The sequence below is a fragment of the Pteropus vampyrus genome, unplaced genomic scaffold, assembly GCF_000151845.1.
Source record: "Pteropus vampyrus isolate Shadow unplaced genomic scaffold, Pvam_2.0 Scaffold152, whole genome shotgun sequence".
NCBI lineage: Eukaryota > Metazoa > Chordata > Mammalia > Chiroptera > Pteropodidae > Pteropus > Pteropus vampyrus.
Genome location: NW_011888933.1, coordinates 1,163,707 through 1,183,715, shown reverse-complemented (window position 1 = coordinate 1,183,715; position 20,009 = coordinate 1,163,707). Strand labels below are relative to the sequence as shown.

General features: G+C 40.0%; 1 protein-coding gene across 3 annotated transcripts; it reads right to left on the bottom strand.

The window, feature by feature from the left end:
- Positions 1–855: 855 nt before the first annotated feature.
- IDH1 (isocitrate dehydrogenase (NADP(+)) 1, cytosolic) lies at positions 856–18,525 on the bottom strand. 3 transcript variants are annotated; one of them, XM_011369638.2, is made up of 10 exons: positions 18,344–18,525; positions 17,282–17,344; positions 14,176–14,313; positions 10,601–10,892; positions 8,765–8,870; positions 7,341–7,518; positions 6,258–6,409; positions 3,831–3,971; positions 3,113–3,275; positions 856–1,786 (listed from the first exon to the last, which is right to left on the bottom strand). In XM_011369638.2, exons 3-10 carry the CDS (start codon positions 14,295–14,297, stop codon positions 1,696–1,698), a joined length of 1,245 nt encoding a protein of 414 aa, XP_011367940.1. In that variant the 5' UTR covers positions 14,298–14,313; positions 17,282–17,344; positions 18,344–18,525; the 3' UTR covers positions 856–1,695. The 3 variants fall into 3 exon arrangements, with proteins under 3 accessions (XP_011367940.1, XP_011367941.1, XP_023392050.1); XM_011369639.2 differs by lacking the exon at positions 18,344–18,525 and adding an exon at positions 17,702–17,827 and having other exon boundaries at positions 1,505–1,786; XM_023536282.1 differs by lacking the exon at positions 18,344–18,525 and adding an exon at positions 17,442–17,570 and having other exon boundaries at positions 1,505–1,786.
- Between the last annotated feature and the right edge of the window lie 1,484 nt (positions 18,526–20,009).

Here is a 20,009-nt window from a genome sequence, read left to right as displayed (position 1 = left end):
TGATCAATTCCAGGATATTTGTGAGTGCTAAAGGGTACACTGAAGATCATCCAATCCAATGCCATCGTTTTGTTCCATGCTTTCTTCTTTCATCCAAACCTGAAGATGTACAGGTATAGTAGGAAGAAGCCTAGCTCAGCCCTGGCTCTAGGCCACAATGGCCACTGATGTATTGTGTAAGCGTGGTCGAAGCTCCTCCCAGTGCCTCAACTTCTTCCCCATAATACACTGACAATGCTAGGACAAGGACGAGCCTTTCTCTAGGTGTGCAGTTGGACACTTGGTAAACCTCTGACTTGTTCTTTTTCTCAGTCCCCACATCTCCTGGGACCCACCAAACGTCCCCCCACCCCCCACATCCATTTAACTGTCTGCTCTCAGGATCTACCCCATTCTCTCCATTCTCAGTGCCATTGTGAGTTCAGTTCAGATCTTCATCATTTCCCACCTGAAATACTACAATAGCCTCATAACTGGTCTTCCTTCTTCTGTTGTGCCCCAAACTCCCACCTCCTTCCCTCCCTCCCTCCACTACTATTCATTCTTCATAAAAACTGACCGGAGTACTATTTTTTTAATGAAAATATAATCACGTCCCTCCCTTCTTAAGCCTTCATTCTCCCCCCATTAACTTAGATGATAATATCTAAACTCCTTAGCATGTGCATAGATTTGATTCCCTAATATTCTATAGTTACCCCTATTGTTCTGTAACCTTCTTTCCTTTTCACTGTAGAATCCACATCTTTCTGTTTACTTATCCATTTTTCCCACAGTAAACTCCTTGAGGGCAGAGACTTTTCAAAATCAAATTCCTATGGCAACTAAAGTACACTTGATAAATAAAAACTCAGATTAGTCATTAGCACTTAACTTTAATTAATAGTTTAGATGAAGAACAGACTAGTATAGTGTTTAAAACAAATTTCTGAAAAGTCACATTTATATAAAAAAAAACCCAACAGGCCAGCAGAAGTACAAAAAAGGTGCAGCTTGTATTATTGCACTTAGATGAAATATGCTGTTCAGGGCAGTATAATACTTAAGCCACACAGGGCCAGGAGGAGGAGACAAACGCAGAGGACAAACCCCCGAGTAGTATTTATTCTAGATTCCAAACACTCTTAGTGGCTTCAAAAATCTTTAGCCTTTTCGAAACGTTCAATCAGAGCTCTTTACATAAATGACTGCTGTGTCTTAGTTATAACCATGCTCTTCATTCCAACTCATGGGCAACTTTTAAGGTACAGCTCTACCTCACAGGATGGGACACCTGTTACAGCAAAACCACCCAGAGCCCCAGGCCATGGAAAAGTGGGGAAGGCAGCGAATTTCTACTTTATACAATTTTAGGGACTAATACCATGGCTATAGTTTACCCTTTCGAGCACTCTTCATTTTGGTCATTTATACTGGAACATGAGAAAAAGTGACAGTGAGTACAAATCAGCACTAAAGTAATTCCTAAGCTACTAATAGAAAATAAAATTTTAAAAAGTTCCCAGCCACATTCATGAAGGTGGCATAATTGTATGTATAAGAAAAAGGCTGTAATCTTATAGAAAAGATAAACTCTGACTTCTAAACAAATTACAAAATTGATTTTGCCCATACTCTTGAGTGTTATACAGAAAAATGTAAACCAGTGGACCTAATTACCAAAAAACACGTGTCCTCCCAAGTCAAGGAATGACCTTAAAGTTTAGCCTGAGCTAGTTTTATCTTCAAGTTTTCTCCGAGTTTGTCCATGAACTCAAATGTATTCAAGTAGTCTGAACGTTTCACACTGACAGAGGAAGAAAAAGAAAAGGAGGCAATTTAGTTTGTCTCTGATCTGGTAGCAGGCAGAGGAAGTCTTAGAAATGCTAGTTAAAGTGGCATTCTATTTATTTCTAGTAGAAAACTGATTATGGTAACAAGCTACAAATTTATGGCTGCAGACTATGTTCAAGGTTCAAGGGCCTGACCCAGGTGACCTGCAGTGGAAGCTCAACCACACTCACATTCAGGTTGTCATCAGCCTTGAGGGTGAAACTATCATAAAGCTTCAGTTTAGACTAATGCCTAGAGACTAAAAGCATCCCACTTCTTAAAAAAATAACAAAACCTACTCAGGGTTCGGCCATGCTTTAATCCATATCCCCCCAAATTGTCACATGTCCTTTAAAAAAGTTTTAATGATCTTATTTCTATCAATGTCTTTCTTAAAAACAAATAAACAAACAAACAAAGGACAAGGGCCTGGCTAACATAATCCTACTGATAACAGAATTCAAATAGGGTGCAATGTACCATACTGATAAAAACATTTCAAATGCTGTAATTCTTGCTGGAAATTTAAGATAAGGAAGATGTGGTGATTGAGTATATCCCCACTGTTGGAGTATACAGACCCTAACTGAGATTTCTGACGACACACAATTAGGACATGGGATTGGTGTTAAACTTTAGTGGTGTTTTTGGAGACAAGTCAGAGTAACCAACTCTGATCATGAGGGCAGAGTCTCTAATTAGCAGCTAATTCAGCTGGGATACAGGGTATCATGTTTTCAGAAAAATCCTGGGCAAATTCATGGGTTCTCGAATATCTGACTTCCGGTTACAGATACTTAAGGAAGGGACTATGACCAACTGGGTTTCTAATACTTCTGCTGTTTTTCTTATCTGTAAATTGAAGAAAACGGGGGAGTGGAAATAAAATACCCTCAGGGATCCCTTTGTTTCTATTTATACATAAATTTCTTGTTAAATTAAATGGAACTTTGTCACCCAATGACTGTCAGCTAGATCAGGGGTCAGCACAGGGCAGCGTTGCCCGTGGACCCAACCCAGGCTGCAGCCTAGTTCTGCACATAGTTTGATTGAAATGCTGCCATACCCATTAGCTTCTGGATCATCTATGATTGCTTTCATGCCACAGGGGCAAAGTTCAATAGTTGCCTAGTTTCAAAGCCTGAAATGTTTATTACCTGACAATTTATAGATCATGTCTGCTGAGCTCTGAACTACATGAAAAATAATACTTCAGGTAATTCCAAAAAGCACTGATGTTTAGAGCCCAGTGAGGACAAGTGATAATTTGACCTCAGAGCTCACGGTATCTTATACTTACTTGGGTAAACCTTTAATACAAGCAGCCAAATCCTTGGTCATGAAGCCAGCCTCGATGGTCTCAATACAGACTTCCTCCAAAGCCTTTGCAAAAAAGCCAAGCTCCTTATTGTTATCAAGCTTAGCTCTATGGGCTAACCCTCTGGTCCATGCAAAAATAGAGGCTGAAAGAGAAAAAAACACACTTCAGTCATACTGACTAGAGATATTCCCAAATGTTTCACAGTTCCCAAAACTAGAATAGCTTTTTTTATTTAGGTGACTGACTTCATTAGATGCTATCCACATGCACTCTAAATTTTAGGAGAGTTGGAAATATTTTACCAAATAAAAACTTTTCCCCTTGTCTATATTAGTTTTTCCTCCTCCTTACAGGCTGCAATCTCTTTTTAATGTGCTGTCCTTGAAATCTGGTTAGAAGGATCTATCCGTGTGCCTTTAGATTCTCAGCCATATGTGACATTTCACTATACCAGAGGAAAAGGAAAATGCTTGTTGAAAACATTCTCCTCTGTAATATGTATTCTCTTGCCAAATGGAAAAGCATATATTATGAATATTTTAAGAAACATGTTAAAACAGTTCTTAAGAGTAAAACAAAGCAGCTATTTGGTGATGATTTTACACTCAAAGAATCAGGTGGCCAAAGGAACATATCTGAGTCCCTTTGGAGATCGCTCTTTGGATGAAAATCAAAGCAACGGTAAACATTATCTTACCAATAGGATTGGTGGATGTCTCTTGTCCCTTCTGGTACATGCGGTAGTGGCGTGTTACAGTCCCATGGGCAGCCTCTGCTTCTACTGTCTTGCCATCTGGACAAATCAGCACGCTGGTCATCATGCCAAGAGAGCCATAACCTATAAGTGGCAGAACGTTAGTATTGGCTTCAATTGCATGAAGAGCACTGGGTCTCTCAGAGATGAGAGCAAATGACTTAATCTTCACAGGTCTTGGTAAACAAAATAACCATGAGCACATGCAGTTATCGATAATCCTCCTGCCATTCAGAAAGCAGGCCTTAATCCATATTCAGAGCCAGAGAGTCTGGAAAGGCCGCATTTTCCCCTCATTCATAGATAGATGTGAGAGTCACTCTCTCCATGCCGGAGGGTTCAGGGTGCGACTGCCTGCATCCACCCTAGTTCTGTGACTTCCTAGCTACTGTGACTCAGTTTTCTCACCTATAAAATGGGAATAATAAAAACATCTACTTAATTGAGTTGTTGTATTAGATCAATACACATATATTCATGAATAAATATGTGAAGTATATTCATATTTCTTTGAATAGTATTTGCCACAGAACAAAGTTCAATATATTACTGTTGCTCTTATGTACAGATGCTTTACTGTTTTGGAAAAATAAAAATGAATGAGTTGTCTCTTGCCATCAAGCTGTTCTCTAAGACTCTAAGAAAAGGCAGGTTGGAGACAGGATGGGATGGATCCAAGAACGCCTCACTTGGCCTTCCTCTCTGTAACGTCCCCACCAAACCAATTCTTTTCTTTGGTTTCCTATTCAGAGAACCCTAATACAACTTTTAAGTTGTATTGACTTTTCTTTTATTCACTCTTTTACAACTGAAATCAAAGAAACCTTTTCTTCATTTTTGCTACCTCCCAATAGTACCTGTGGAGTTCATGCAAATTTATAACAGGCTACTACTTTTTTGGTCTGAGAGTAAGTAAATAAACATTTTAAACTCATCTTTGAGTACAGTTAGAAATTTCTGTGTGGGGTTATTAGCTCCTTTCACAGTATTGTGTCGGTCTGAGGCTTTAGCAAACTCTAGAGATAGTTACTGACTAGAGGAGTGTGGACTGTCTCCATGGTGACTTTGTCTATCTGTTAATGTTAGGAGACACCCGGTGGTACCACTGTCAAAATAGAAGACATAAATGAAATGTTTGGTGTTCATGCTGCTACAAAGGAAAAATCTAAGGACAGCTCTGCTGCCTTTTAATCTGTTTAAGCTGCCTTAAGGTCATATTTGTCAACTGGCACTGTCCAGACAACCTTGGTTCCAGGTATCTTATCAGTGTCTTATTGGATCCTACACTATAGAACTCCTATCTTGAAGTTATCACCATAACTCGACATTTACATTAGAAATAACTCATCAAATACTCTCTTCTTGTTGCCAAGAGGACATTTAGAAACAATGGAATGATTTGGGTCCATTTCCAAGGACTCTGATTACAAGGACTTTCCCTAATCCACCATGGAGCCATCACAAAGCAACACTCCTTCCTCTACTGCATTCACTGTGAGGATTTATAGACACAGGAAGAAGGTTAAAACAGTTGTGTAACTTATTTATGACATGGAAGGGTTAATCTACTGATTTTGAAGCTGATAGGAGATGCTTAACTTTCCGTAAAAGAAAGAAAAAGGACTTTCTGGGGGAAAGCAAACATAATTAAAGTTAACACAAACATTCATTACGGGAACTTCAAGTCGACATAGCTGCCATGGGTAACTGGAATTGAAGGACAATTTGGTGCTGAGGAAATCAGAGAAAGAAGAGTTCTGTTGATTACTCTAGACACAAAGCCCCTGGTTTTTGATTCTGTGAATGGCCCTGGGCTTTTATGTTCAATTCCCTTGTGCTTAAAGGTAAGCCGTGAACATATGTGTTTTACATAGCCCAGAACAGCCTTCAGTGATGGCAGAAAGGCATGAGTAGACTGTGTTGCCAGATGAATGAGCTCTAACAGAGAACCCTGTTGGCCCCTCACTTTACCCCTTCCTTGCCCGAGTGACCTCGTTTTTCACATTCTCAGCACAGGGAAAATAAAGGCAGGGAAAGGGAATGATTTTCAGATCAGGCAGTTGGGCTACTGCTGGAGGTACTGAAACTTCAAGTGGGAAAAAAGGTTGAGAGATAAGCTATGTTAACATAGCTAAGGCTGGAGCCAAGAGTCTCAACCTGCTGACTTGAGTATAGTCACTTTCCCAGTCTGAGCTTAATCTCCTCATCTGTCAGCTAAGAAGATGGACCAGAATGCCTTGCAGCATTAACATTTCATGATTCTACAAACAAAAGGCTACAGAATCCCCCTCTCTAAACCAGAGAACTACTGTGGCATGACCAACCCGCCACAGGCCAGGCTCCACCTCTACTAGGTCCTCCAGCGCTTACCTTGGGCCACGGAGTCTGACTGCACATCACCATCATAGTTTTTGCAGGCCCAAATAAAACCTCCCTCTGATTTCATAGCTTGGGCCACCATGTCATCGATGAGCCTATGCTCATACCAGATCTTCTGGGCTTCAAATTGGGATTTGTACTGTCTAAGAACCGAGAGAGAAAAGAATGATAAAAAGGAAGACATTGGTTTTCTAACGGGGGCTGGAGGAGTGAGGCTGGATGCAGCACTTTTTAGCAGAAGCAGCACAAACTTGAGAATCTGACAGACATGGCCTCAAAACCTTGCCCAATCATTTTCTAGCTGTGAAGCCCCAATTTCCCCATCTAAAGGGTGATTTCACCCACTCTGGAAAGATGTGAGAATTAAGTAAGATAGTAGTATCCTGAGTAATACTTTTATAATTTTCAATATGCTAATGATCAGATTCCTGAGATTCACCTTACTTTAAGCATGTATTAAGAGAGGAAAAATGACTGTTCTACTGCTTAATATCAGTTAGGAAACTAGGATAGCTTCTGGGCTTGGTATAGATGGGCAGTGGGAAGAGGAATTAAAACACCTCATGAAAGATATCCAAAATGTGTGTCCTGGACAGAACACTTGCACCTAAAAAGGGAGTTATGCCATCTTAAAATTTAATACATGCTCACATATTGCTGAATCTAAAGTTGTTATAAATATAGACTTCAGTTCAAGTGACTACACCAAAGCAGACTTTTAAATGATAACAACAGGCTTCAGAAAGAATAGAAATAGGCCCAACTAAGAAACTCAAACACTTGAAAAATTAGAACTTTCTATCACTAACAGGGTACCTTTATTCAAACATTAGACAATCTGTCTCTGAAAAAAATAAATGTGGTACTCTTATTTGAGAACACATTTACCTTCGAAAAGCAATTTAGAGTGATTGTTTCACTTCTGTTAAATCTAAGTTTTGCCCTTGTCTTTAAGGGAAAATGATGGCTTTCATTCAATTTGTCCTAGAATCAAAGGGATAAAGATAAAAATTCTAACTATGAATGCCAACTTACTAGAGAAAAAAGAAAAAGGAAAAAAGGAATTGTAGTTACTTGTCATATATCTTCTGAAAGATGTCTTTAAAACGTCCATCATATTTCTTCAGAATAGTGTTCTTGGTGCTCAGATATAAAGGCCAACTCTTAGACAGAGCCATCTGGAAAGAACTGTGTGCAAATTCTTCGATTGACTTATCTTGATTGTACATCCCCATGGCAACACCACCACCCTCTGTGGTTGGGGACGGGTGGGATGACACAGATGAGAGAAAAAAGGAGAAAAGTAAATGGAGAATAGTTGTAACGAGTCTAAAGACATCCGATATCAAAACACTCAATTCCCAGCTCCCCTGTCTGAGCCCTGTGCTTCAAAAAGTCTCAGCCAGGCTTCCAACTTGAATATTCCATGAGTTCTTGAGGCAGAGTCAGTTCTAAATGAGGACATTCTAACTTGTTCTGAAAGGGCAATAGAATGAGAAAAACATGAAAATACTGAAATCCCAAAAACTACTGATATGAACCAGAAATATGCTCAAGAAAGGGTGAATAATTTTGAAACTGTCTTTTCATACTTTTAAAATTTCAAACATGTATTTTAAAATTTTAAGTGTGCACTCAATCCTCAGCTAGAGGATGAAAATTCTCGTAAGTCCCCAGAGGATACTGAAAGTTCATACTGTCATTGGTATAAATCATGATGCTACATGTAATCATTGGTGTTTCACTACTCTTATTAGTTGAACTCCCTTAATATTGAAAGATAGAATTTAAATCCATGCCAGTGTCCAGGGTCAACTTGAGCTCAGAATGTGAAAGGTGCCGAAACAAGCGGTATTAGGGTCCATTAAAATCATATTATTTAGAGGAGGCAAGGAAAACACAAGCTAGGTAACTTTTGAGTTTTTGTTTGTGTGAGTGCTTTCAAAAACTTTGATAGTGAAGAAAGAGGGTCCTCTATTTTGTCAACAACTTTTGGGTGGAATTTTCCATAATGGACCTTTGAAGCAGCAAGACCGTGGGCAAGGAAAAAAAAAAAAAGTTCCACTTCCACAGAATAAAGAGACAGGCAAGAAGAAAATTTCAGTAAATATATAACACAACCATTTTCAAGTACAAACTCTATCAGAGCAAAGGTAGATTACATGATAGGAGATTTTGAAACTTTTAATGTTCAATTTATATATAATTCATGCACAACAGATTCCTGCCAACATTCCTTTCGTGTTTTAAGAGAAATGCCTAATTGTCTACTTGTTTTTGCTTGTATGCATTTCCAATTAAAAGGCTAATCCATTTTTTGCCTTTATCCGTGCCACATGGAAGCCAATTCTTTTTTATGTTACATTTTGGGTTCTGTAGAAATATTGTAAATTCAGGTTGTACTCTTGGGCAGCCACACAACTAACTTTAAACAACCAGAAATAATGTTGTCTAAATGATCTGTAAATAAATGATCATGATAAACTTTAATTACATACCTTCAAAGTTATGAACCAGGTACGTCTTTTTTTGGGATCCATCGCTTGGTGTGTAGGTTATCTCTACTTTTCCAGGACCAGGAACAACAAAATCAGTTGCTCTGTACTATGTGGAGGAGAAGGGAGAGGAAGGTATAAAGGAAAAAAAATTGTTCTAACACAAATTATAAGGAAAGAAAATAAATCATAGAATATAGAGTTGGAAGACACCTAGACAAACAGGGCAGTATAGCTCAACCTTCTTTTATTTTGAAGATGGGGATGAAAAGGTCCAGAGAGTCCCCGAAGCTAGTTACTGATAATGCACATTAAATATCAGTTTTTATTGGGTGCCTACCAAGCACAGGGCAGTTTTCTGAGCAGTGATATGGAGAAGAGAGAGAATTAACAAAGTATTTTCCCTTATGAAGCTTCCGACCTAACAAAGACATGCTTTCAGAGTCAAGGAACCAGAAGGTGCCAGCTATACCTATTTGTTAGTTTGCGTAGAATACTAATGACAGCTCGTGAAGAGCTGTCAGAGAGTAGAGATTCAATATCTATTCTATGCAGAATACTTCTGACATATAAAATCCTTTACTATGGGTGGTAATTTATTCCCATTTCTCAACATGGAGAAACCAAAACACCAAAGTACCATTAATGCTTTGTACAGGCCTATGCACATTTAAATAATCAGGACTCAACCTGAGGTTTGGAATTTTCAGTCTGGACTTTAATAAATAGAATGACCATTCTTCCAAATGACTGATACCAATAAAAAAGGAAAAAGGACAAAAATGATATCACTGAACTCATAAGAACTCAGAGTGGTGTTCCTAGGATTAGCGAGTCTGTAGCACTCCCACCTACATCTCTTCTTCTGGGCTTCTGGGAGGCATCTGTGAAGGCCAGGAAGAAGGGACAGTACAAGCTACAGGATAGAACAAAGGGAGACTGTCCCTCAAGGACTGACTCAGCAACCTTGTCCTTGGAACACAGGGTGGTCTGCCTTGGCAAGAGTGTTTTTATAAGGACAGCCACATCAAAGCCTCTGGATTTCAGAATTAGGGATCCTTGTTTTTAAGGCTCTTTTAAGACATACGATACCTTGTATGAAAGTCTGAAACCTCAGTCTCAACATGGAATTTTAATTTTGTTTAGTTGTCAGCTTTTCTGTTTAATTTGGCAACTGGCCTACTTGTACATAAGTACAGAAACTATACTTTCTTTTCTAAGCAGGAAAGAAATGTTCAAAGACTGCTTTCAACAACTGAGTCAGTTTTTCCTTTTATGTATGAAATGACGTTTAATATAATCTTTGGTGTTTTTCAACCCTGTCTACATATTAGAATCACCTGGGCAGCTTTGAATGCTTGAATCCCATGGAATTCAGATTCACTGGTGTAGGGTGGGTCTTAAGCATTGGAATTAATACAAAACAACAGAAATTATTTTAAAAAGCGAAATAAAACAAACACCAAAAAAACCTTCAAAAGGATCCTTTCATAGCCAGAGCCAGGGTTGAGAACTGCTCTGGTTGAATCACAGGAAATTATCTATACAAAAATGTCCATATCACATGGTTTAACACCTAATTAAAAGATAAAGGCAGAAAAAACATGTCTGAAAAAAATCATTCGTGTTGAGATGGGTGCCTACCTCTAAGTTTTTCTTTATGTATTTCTACCTAAACATGTGTAAACATACAGACATACATATATACCCTTCTCAGTTTTGTGCTTTGTTTAACGGGAGTAGACGCTAAAAGAATAAAACACATATAAATCAGAACTTTTGGGTATTCAAAGGCCATGAAAGAAGAATGGAAAATCAAATTATGCTAACGTGACTTACTTGATCCCCATAAGCATGACGACCTATGATGATGGGTTTTACCCATCCACTCACAAGCCGGGGGATATTTTTGCAGATAATAGCTTCCCTGAAGACAGTGCCACCCAGAATATTTCGAATGGTGCCATTTGGTGACTTCCACATTTGTTTCAGCTTGAACTCCTCAACCCTCTTCTCATCGGGGGTGATGGTAGCACACTTGACACCAACATTGTACTTCTTTATAGCTTCTGCAGCATCCTTGGTGACCTGGTCATTGGTGGCATCACGATTCTCTATGCCTAAATCATAGCTGAGAGGGAAAACTCATAAGTGGGACTTTCCATGCAAACTGATAGGTGATTGAGGGTGCTTCTGTTCTATCTCTGTATGGTGCTGGCATGCAGAGCTGGCCCTGCAGGGAGTGAAGGCTCTAAACACACCTAAATCTGACAAGTTTCAACATTAGTGCACCCCGGAAGATGGCTGCCAACTAAAATAAGCACTGAGAGGCTGGACCTCTGGGCCATAGCTCCTTGTGCTGCAGCAGGAAGCTGTCTAGAAGGAAACTGAATGGATACCAATGCATTCTGCAACTTTGCCCGCTTTCATCATATAGAGGTGATAATAGCACTGGAGCAACCAATCCTTTTTCGGACTTCCTTCCATACGATTAGCATAAAAATGCAAGCCTAAGCACAACCGTATTTTTTTCCTTAGTAAATACTGGGATCTAAAAATAAAGGGCTCAGAGGATTTAAAAAATTATTTTTGTATTTTTGAATTAAAGTAGTAGAAGTTATCAATGTGACAGTCAGTGGCAAAAATGCTAATGACACCTTCATTAATGCCTGTTACTCATATGATGAACCTTTCCCAAATTTGTGGGTAAGTTCTCTGGTCTGGAAACAAACCTGCAGTTTACTGAATAAGTTATGGAATCAAGCAACGGTTTTACATGCTCGAGTTATAGCTTAATACACACCAACATCCAGACTGCAAGTTATTCAGAGCTGAAAAGAATGTTGGTTATTCATGGAGCACAGACAATGATTATAAAGCTTTATCTGAAGTACAAAATAGTTTGTTGAAAATTGGAAAAACAAAACAGAAATGTGACAATTTATTTTGTTTTCTAAATTTTTAAAAAAGTTTTTCAGCTTTTTCAACTTTCAAAACTTGCTGGACCATGAACCCTCTGGATTTCTCATTTTAGAACTTTCCTTACATATACCAACTCATGATGCAAAGGTAAAGGTAGCAATCTTGATGTATTTCCAAATGAAAAGAATTCCAGACTGCCTTCACCTTAGGTAATTTACCTGACTATAAGAAATGCTGAAAATCTATAAAGTCTACTCCTTTCTTAAAAAAGGAATGTGGTCAGCAGTTTTCAGAGTCACAGGAACTATTTTTCATCAGAAGAATCTATTAGCAAATTAGCGAATTTTTTGCTTCTCTTCTTCACATTTCTAAGAGAAAAGAATGAATAAATAGCCTGGACCTTGGTCCAGCCTGCAGAAAACTAAACAAACAAATTGCTCCACTCGCCTCAAAAGGAACCAGTCATGTAATGATTTTAGAACAATTTAAAACTTGTTTGAGTTTCCAAAAATTCTTTGGTCTGTAGCCATTAACTCTTTTCTTTCTAGGCCTAAGGACTGTCCTTTAAAACTCCTCATGTTCTAGGCTAAAGAGGCTCAAAGCATCTTTGCAGCAATTCTACTGGCAAGTATTCTGTAAATGTACCTGTTGCCATGCAAAGTTGAAACAGGAGAGTCCTTATAAAATGCTTCTTTAACCCACTTGATGTTTCCTATGCTTCATTTCCTAGTTCCTTCTCATGGTTGCAATATAGACATTATCAACAGCTTAGGCTTAGAATAACTTAAAAGAGTATCTAATGATACCACGTACATTAAATGTCTATACCCAAGCAAATATAACAGGTCCTCAGGACAGAGTCTGATGAAGAATTCTGGGTCAAGATAAACACTTAGAGTTGCCAGTAGTTTGGCTAGAATATATTCAAAACTTTACCATGTCAGCCTTCAGCCACTTCACCCTTGTAAAAATTCTGTCTCTACCTAGTTCAAATGTTCAAAAAGCATGAGCAAGTTTACGAAAAACACAGGGAAAAAAATGAGAGAATTCCACAGAGATTTCCATATTTGTCTCTATACATTTAAATACAGGGCACAAATGAACTTCTTCTGAAAGATGAGGGTTGTATAAAATAACTCCAAAGGTTCTTTCTATGCTAAAATTGTATGAAAAAGGCAAAAGGCAAGCAATAAAAAGGAGGAAAGGTCCATTTAAGTAGAGGGATAAAAAATAGGGCTTGAAAGGACAAAATTGTGTCAACTACATTTACTTTGCTGTTTAATAGAGGATGTACCTCTATTATTTTCCCTTCCACAGATAATACCTTGTGCTAATCTTGGCCACTAACTTCTTACTAATAAAACTTTCACAGGAAACAGGTTTGGCGATACCTGAGAACCATTTTGCTTCCATCATACTTCTTGCCTTCTGAACAATAAGTCCAGCTTTTCTAGCCTTGTTAAAATTAAATTAGAAGATGCATTTGCATGTATTTAGGCACTCTATCCCAAGAGTTTTATTCACAAGGTATAGCTGTATCTATGTATAAAAAAGCTAGTCATATCCTGAAATCACTTAGATTATACTTTCTGAGTTTGTTATGAGGTGTAGTTGTGTGCCACATATACAACAGGGGTCCTATAAGATTATAATGGAGCTGAAAAACTCCTATCACCTAATGACTGCTAAGCTGTTGTAGTGCTACCCATTATACAAATACTACCATTGTGTTATAACTGCCTGTGATATTCAGTACAGGTTTGTAGCCTAGGAGCTGTAGGGGAACAGAATTTGTCACCCAAAATATGTCTCTTTGGCATAAGGATTATTTTAGGCTGGTTAATTTTAAGAAATGGCAGATGCGGAAAAGCTCTGTAAACCAAGTAGCAGTTACCTATTGTAAAAGACATTTACCTATTGTAAAAGACATTTGTGAGGAAAACCTCAATTTGTAAGGGTTTCTCCCCGACCCCCCACCAGAAAGAGGGGAATAACCTTATCTCTAGAAATTCTAACATGCAGAAAACCATGATTTAAATCTGCATCACCACCTTACATTTGGTTACTTTGATTAATGCTTTTCCTGGTAACTGCCATCGCTGACCTCTCCCACTCCCAACATCCTTTGTCTTCAACAAAATATTTAAGGTAATGGCTTCAGCCATTTTGGGGAGTTACTCAGTTTTCCTGGGTCACTCTAATGTATACAGGAGATATATATATTCTTAAACTTTTTTTTTTTTCTCCTGTTAGTCCTTCTTTTATTACAGGGATGTCTCAGCCAAGAACCCAGAAGGGTAGGGGAAAAATTATTTTTCTTCCTCTATAGAGCAGGAGGCTATATACCATAGTCTAGGTATATAGTAAGCTATACCATTCAGGATTGTGTAGGTGCACTCTGTGATGTTTGCACAATGGCAAAAATCACTTAATTACACACTTCTCAGAATGTATCCCTGTTGTTAAGCTGCACATGACTATAATTCATTTACCTGTGCAGGTCCAATTCCACATATGGAAAAATGAGTTTTTCTTTAATCAACTCCCAAATGATTCGTGTCATTTCATCTCCTTGCATCTCTACCACAGAACCACCACGGATTTTTTGAGACATTTTGACTGCAATAAACCTTTAGAAATAAAAAAAGAGATAAGATATCTATCATTGACTTCATTAGTATAAAAACAAAATACGATTTGGTGACTACTAAAAGAGCAATTCATAATAGCATGACTGCATAAAAAGCTAACAATGATATTTATCATTAGAAATGAACATATTCTCTCTAAAAAGCATTGTGTTACATGCTTCATGTGTGGTTTTAGTCAGCCCTCTCTCATAACAACCCTGAAAAATGAAAATTATTTTCCTATTTAACTTCCTATGAGAGAGGAAAGGAGGAATCTGAAAAAATACAAAGAAAAGGGCCTGCAGAAATGACCGACTCAGCCAGTCAAAACTGCTCTCTCCCCCATTCTGCCCAGTGCTCTCCAGCTAAAATGTTTCCCCATAGCTATCTCCCCTCTCCTCAAAGACTCCGCAGCTGACATCCGTTGATTCATAGCTTGCCAACCAAATAATGTTCTTCCTTATCTCTGTAGCTATGTAGGAATAACATGACTGTGTAAAACTGCTTGTTATATTACAATTGGAGCTCAGCCTTTGGATAGGAATCCGCTGAGCAAGTGCCGGCATCAATAAGTGCTGCTCCCTGCTTATAGCCTAGGTGTCCCGTCTCTCTCTGTTCAAGAATCCTATAATGGTGCTGATAATGCCAAGGTCACGGGTTCTACAAACAAACGACCTGTAAGACCAGTGGTCTGGAAATTCAGCCCCCCACCTGAAGCTCCCCCTCCCCAACCTGTGTGAGGAGGCACATGTGAAATCTCAGACAAAGGAACCACGTACCCCTTGCATGGACACTGCAGAAGTATATAAACGGTAATAAATCTAACTAGAGTGAGCTCTTGCATGGAGTTGTTACCCCACGCTCTCTGCCGGCCTAATAAATTCTCCTTCCTTTAACAAAGTTGTCTGAGTGTCTGAATTCCTCCGTTGGGTGTCACTTCCTGCAACACCCAAGGCCACCTGGCTAGAGGGCTAGAGTGTGGGGAGCCTGACCCTGTAACATGCCCTTAATAATGTAATCATTAGTTTTGCCTGTTAGTTTGTCTTATAAAATAAGATTATTTCCACAATATCATGCATATTTGAACACTTCTACCCAACTCCTCAGTTTACTGGGCCCTCAAGATGAGCAGAATGATGAGTGCTAATATCTCCCCTCTTTTAAGAGGCCGTTTTGGTTACAATAACTACCCTTGAGGATATTCTGCAAGTTCTTATAACCCATGTTTAAAGAACTTAAAGTCTAAAAGTGAAAGATGAATTCCTGGTGGAACTATGATTTCCAGAGACAATAATGGATAGAGGGGATGCTGAGCTAAATACAAAAGTGATTTCTTAATGAGAGAAATCTGTATATAGAAGGGCCACTGCTCAGGATCCAAGCAAGTCCCAGTCCTCTTCCTTGGTATCCCAGCTCCTGCGCTGTTCTGGCTGTTCAATGGCAAAAAGATAAGCTGCTAGTGCGTAGCGTAGGGACGCAGAACTGTTCAAGAAGAGATGTCATTTTGAGGAAGGCAGTGTGAGGGTAGCAAATACAAATCCATCTGATTCCCAGCAAGGGTGGGGGTGCACCCTTTGGAAGAAGCAAAACTAGGAGGCTTAAAGAAAGTTCATGTCCTATGCTTGTCCCCTGATAGGCAGAGGAAGCCAAGGCTTTCTTTCATGTTGCTCTAATGGAAACACAACTTTTCCCCCAGCAACACAACTGCAAATTGCTTTTATCCCCTTAAGTTAAAGCCGAGGACAGGAAAAATCAGAACTGACCTAGTTAAAGTAATTTGGCCTTCAAATAAAAAATGTAACAGAGCAGTAGACTGTAAGCCTCAGTTCTTTGTGAAGTCAGGATATATTTCTTACCCCAGGCTCATTTTCACTTCCCAAATTTGCAATTCTATAATCTTGTTTATTTAGGAGGTTCTCAAGGTCATTACTGAGGAACCATCTAGAACTCAGCTAGAATAAAAGAAAGGAACTGGTGTGGATGAGTCAATTACTTCCTGTTTGTAATTTCAAGTATAATTTATGATACAGTTTAAAGCATATAATCAGTCATGCTGATCCCATTGTCACATCTGTCCTTGTACTTAAAACAAAACAAAATTTTAAAAAGGCAGCACATTTATCTTGGTCTTAATACTACATTTCCATTTCCTATATAGTATTACGTAAGAGTTATGGCTTGGTTATTTTTCCCTGATGGCAAACACAATTAATAGAAGGTCATATATCATACGTGAAATTTCAATATTGAGAGAGTATTTTTTAGTTAACTATTTCCTTCTCAGTTGAAGTAAATGTTTTGTGTAGTAATCTTTTTTATATCTCATAATGCATAACTGAAACATTTCAGTTTTCCCTCACATTACTTAGCTAGAAATTTACCACTCTTTAAACAATGAAAGCTTTATTGTAGATTCTGGCTTACTACAATGAAGGACATTATTTTATTTCTTTTAGATTTGAATTTCATGGGATGGGCTTTAGGTCCCATTGGATTCACTTCTTTACGCTTGCTCTCCCCGACCCCTCCCTCCCGATTTTCTATCTCCACCTAAACCCCAACTTCAGAAGGAAGGACTTTTCCAACAGGCCACTTCATTTAGTCTGAAAGCAGATGAATTCCTGACACACTTGTGCATTTCTAGAAAATAAATCTGGACTAATACAAAGTAGTTTAAGAAAAAAGAGCTGCTCATCCTGTTTAATATTATTTTCATCAACTCCAAATTTTTAGCCATTTTTTAACAGCTACTTTCATGAACTATGATAATTTCTGGGCAAAAACTGCCTCTTGCAGAGAAGACACTGAACTGAGAGAAACAAGGAAGTAGTTGCAATTTATTGTTGGAAATATTTCTGACTCACTCCTTGGCAGTGCTTCCGCCGAACTCTAAGATTTCCTAGACCAATTAAACGCAGTACTGTCAAATCAAAGAAAATACAGAAAGGGAGAAACTGCCAATTCTTACCTTTAGAGTCAACTTCTAATCAATTCCTCTTAATCTTGCACTCAGCTGAGTGCAGTTTATCTCCTAAAAGAACAACAACAAGGATTAGAAAGAGAACAAACCTCTCCCTCAGGATTGAGACAGCCCGTTTATCTGGTTTAAAATATAGTGCAGAGTGCACCCAAAGGGCGAAGGGCAGTTTTAGGTCCACAGGCATCTTCTGACTAAAGGTTACAGGGCACCGGTAACGCACTGGAGGTGCGTCGGTGGGCGCGAGCCGGGTTCGTCATCCGTTAGCTGGTCTTGGGATTTGCACGTCCTTAGGTGACGCTGTGACCAGCAAGCTCTTGGCCTGTATACGTCCTTGTGGCTGCAACTGCAGCTGGCTCGGTTCCTTCTTGCTGGTCTCCACGCCTTCCCCTTCCCTCTCCGGCGCCGTACCTTTAAACCCCAGGGACCAGGAGTCGGCTAGGGAACGCCTCCCCCATTATTCGAGAGCCAGGCGGCGGCAGCGTTGTCTCCTGCACCCCCCAACTCGGTCCTGACTGCAACCGGGTGGTCTACCAAACACCCCTCAGACGGAGCTGGAGCCCCACCCCCTTCTCGCCCCCTAGGCTGACGCATCCACTCTGCAGCCTGAGTTCGCAGCACACGCCCAAGTCTCCGGCTTCCACTTTTCTTTGCAGTCAGCTCCCCATGGCCGCACGTTTTCTTGCCTCTAAACCCAAGACTTAAGTCTTCCAAGCGCTCTTGCAACTTCCCACCGCTCGATTTTTCTTTCTGTGTGCAGACCTGGGTTTCCATTTGTCACTGTATGCAACTTTCTACCGCCCACTTTCACCCTCCCGTGACCAAGAGCAAGCTTTCTACACACCCAGGCATTAGCACTCTCTTCCTCCCCATTTCCCTATCTCACGTGCAAAATCTGGTTTTCCCCCTTCCTTGCGACCAGAACTCCCCTGTAAGTTCCTCCCTCCACACTCAAAATATGAGCTTTCTTCCTTTTTCTTATTCCGGCCACTGGTAGACTCAGAACCTCCTCCGAAGTCAAGGGCCGGGGCCGCCCTCACAGCCTGCGGTTACCTGCAGAGGAAGGTACGCTGGCGACGCGCTGGGGGTTCGCCACAGCCACACACGCTTAAACTCAAAAGCGCGCAAACTGACAATCTCAGCGGAGCCCTAGCAGTCCAACACCTCCTCCGCAAAAACGCATTGACCCACACTCGCAGGGCAGGGTTTTCCTTTTCCCGGCTTTTGTCCGCTCCCGGCCCGGCCCCCTCAGCCCACCTCCTGGAGCCCCGCCCCCACGACGCGGCCAATCACCGCGCGCCGACCCTTCTGAGGTGGGCGGGGAAAAGGGTCAACCAGCGTGTTTCAGAACCTATCCGGGAAATGCACCGTCCAGCTTTTCCTGCGCTCTGGGCTGGGAAAGGGGCGGCAGCGCCCCCTCAACTCGGCTACGGCTTTCCGTGGTGGAAGGACGCGGATGCCACCTGCAGGCTGGGGAGCACGGCGCGCTGGGGCTCGTATTTCGAGACCCAAAGGCACCCCGGGCTTTGTAACAAGCTAGGGCCAAGTGGAGTGAGTTTCCAGGTCCACAGTAAAGGCAAATGGGGAAACAAAGCGCCTGAACCGGTCTCCTAGACGCTCCCAGATATTTTGGAACCACCTTTTGAAGAAGGAAGAGTGTTCCAAGAGACTAGCTTCAGGGATAGTGCAGTAGTTTGGAACCACCTTTTGAAGAAGGAAGAGTGTTCCAAGAGACTAGCTTCAGGGTCGCTTTTGGGGGCTTCACCCAGCTGGAATACAAAGGATTGAACAGTTACATAAGCAGGCATGCCATAGTAAATAATTTCCACCATCACCAATGATTAGGTCTTTAGAGTCTGTACCTATACAGTAGTAACCCCTTACAAGCAGTTTTGCTTTCTGTGGTTTCAGTTACCTGTGGTCAACCGTAGTCCAAAAACATTGTAAGGAAAAGTCCGGAAAAACACAGTTCATAAGCTTTAAATTGTGCACTATTCTGAACAGCGTGATGAAATTACCAGAGGTCTTGCTCTGTCCCAACTGTTTTATGATTCATCTCTTTCTCCAGCATATACATGCTGTATTCTAATAGCTACCCACCCCTGAGTCACTTAGGAGCTTGCCAGCTTAGTTATCAGATCAATTATCTGATATTGCAGCATCCTGGTGCTTGTGTTCAAATAAGTCATTTTACTTAAGTAAAATACTTAATAATGGCCCCAAAGTTATTGACATAACTTTTGTTACAGTATATTGTTATAATTGTTATATTTGATTGTTATTAATCTCTTACTGTGTCTAATTTATTAATTAAACTTTATCATAAATAGGTATGAATAAGGAAAAACAGTTATGGTATTATCTATGATTTGAGACATCCAGTGGGGGGTCTTGAAAAAGGCCTCTTCCCCTTATAAGCGGGGACTGCCACAATTCTAATTACATTTACATACTATGAATAAACCCAATCGGCATTGCATTAAAAGATAAAAATAATGAGGAGAATATTATCTGGGTTCCAGAGAAACTGGACTAAACGTGAGAAGCCTGAGAAAACAACGGATTAAAAAAGTTCTGTCCCCTGCAGGGAGTTATTTTTTGTGTTTTCCTTAATCTTGAAAACATGGGGCGGGGAGGAGGACTAGTTTAGACAGTGATTTGTAGGATTATAGCATGCTTATATATTGCTGCCCAGGATTCAATGTTCCCAAATTTATTT

Coding starts and splice junctions, on each gene's coding strand:
- IDH1 (XM_011369638.2), bottom strand. CDS start 14,297: ATGTCTCAAAAAATCCGTGGTGGTTCTGTGGTAGAGATGCAAGGAGAT. Junction 10,893..14,175: donor GTGGAATTGGACCTGCACAG/GTAAATGAATTA, acceptor TTTCCCTCTCAG/CTATGATTTAGGCATAGAGA. Junction 3,276..3,830: donor GACATCCACCAATCCTATTG/GTAAGATAATGT, acceptor TTTCTCTTTCAG/CCTCTATTTTTGCATGGACC.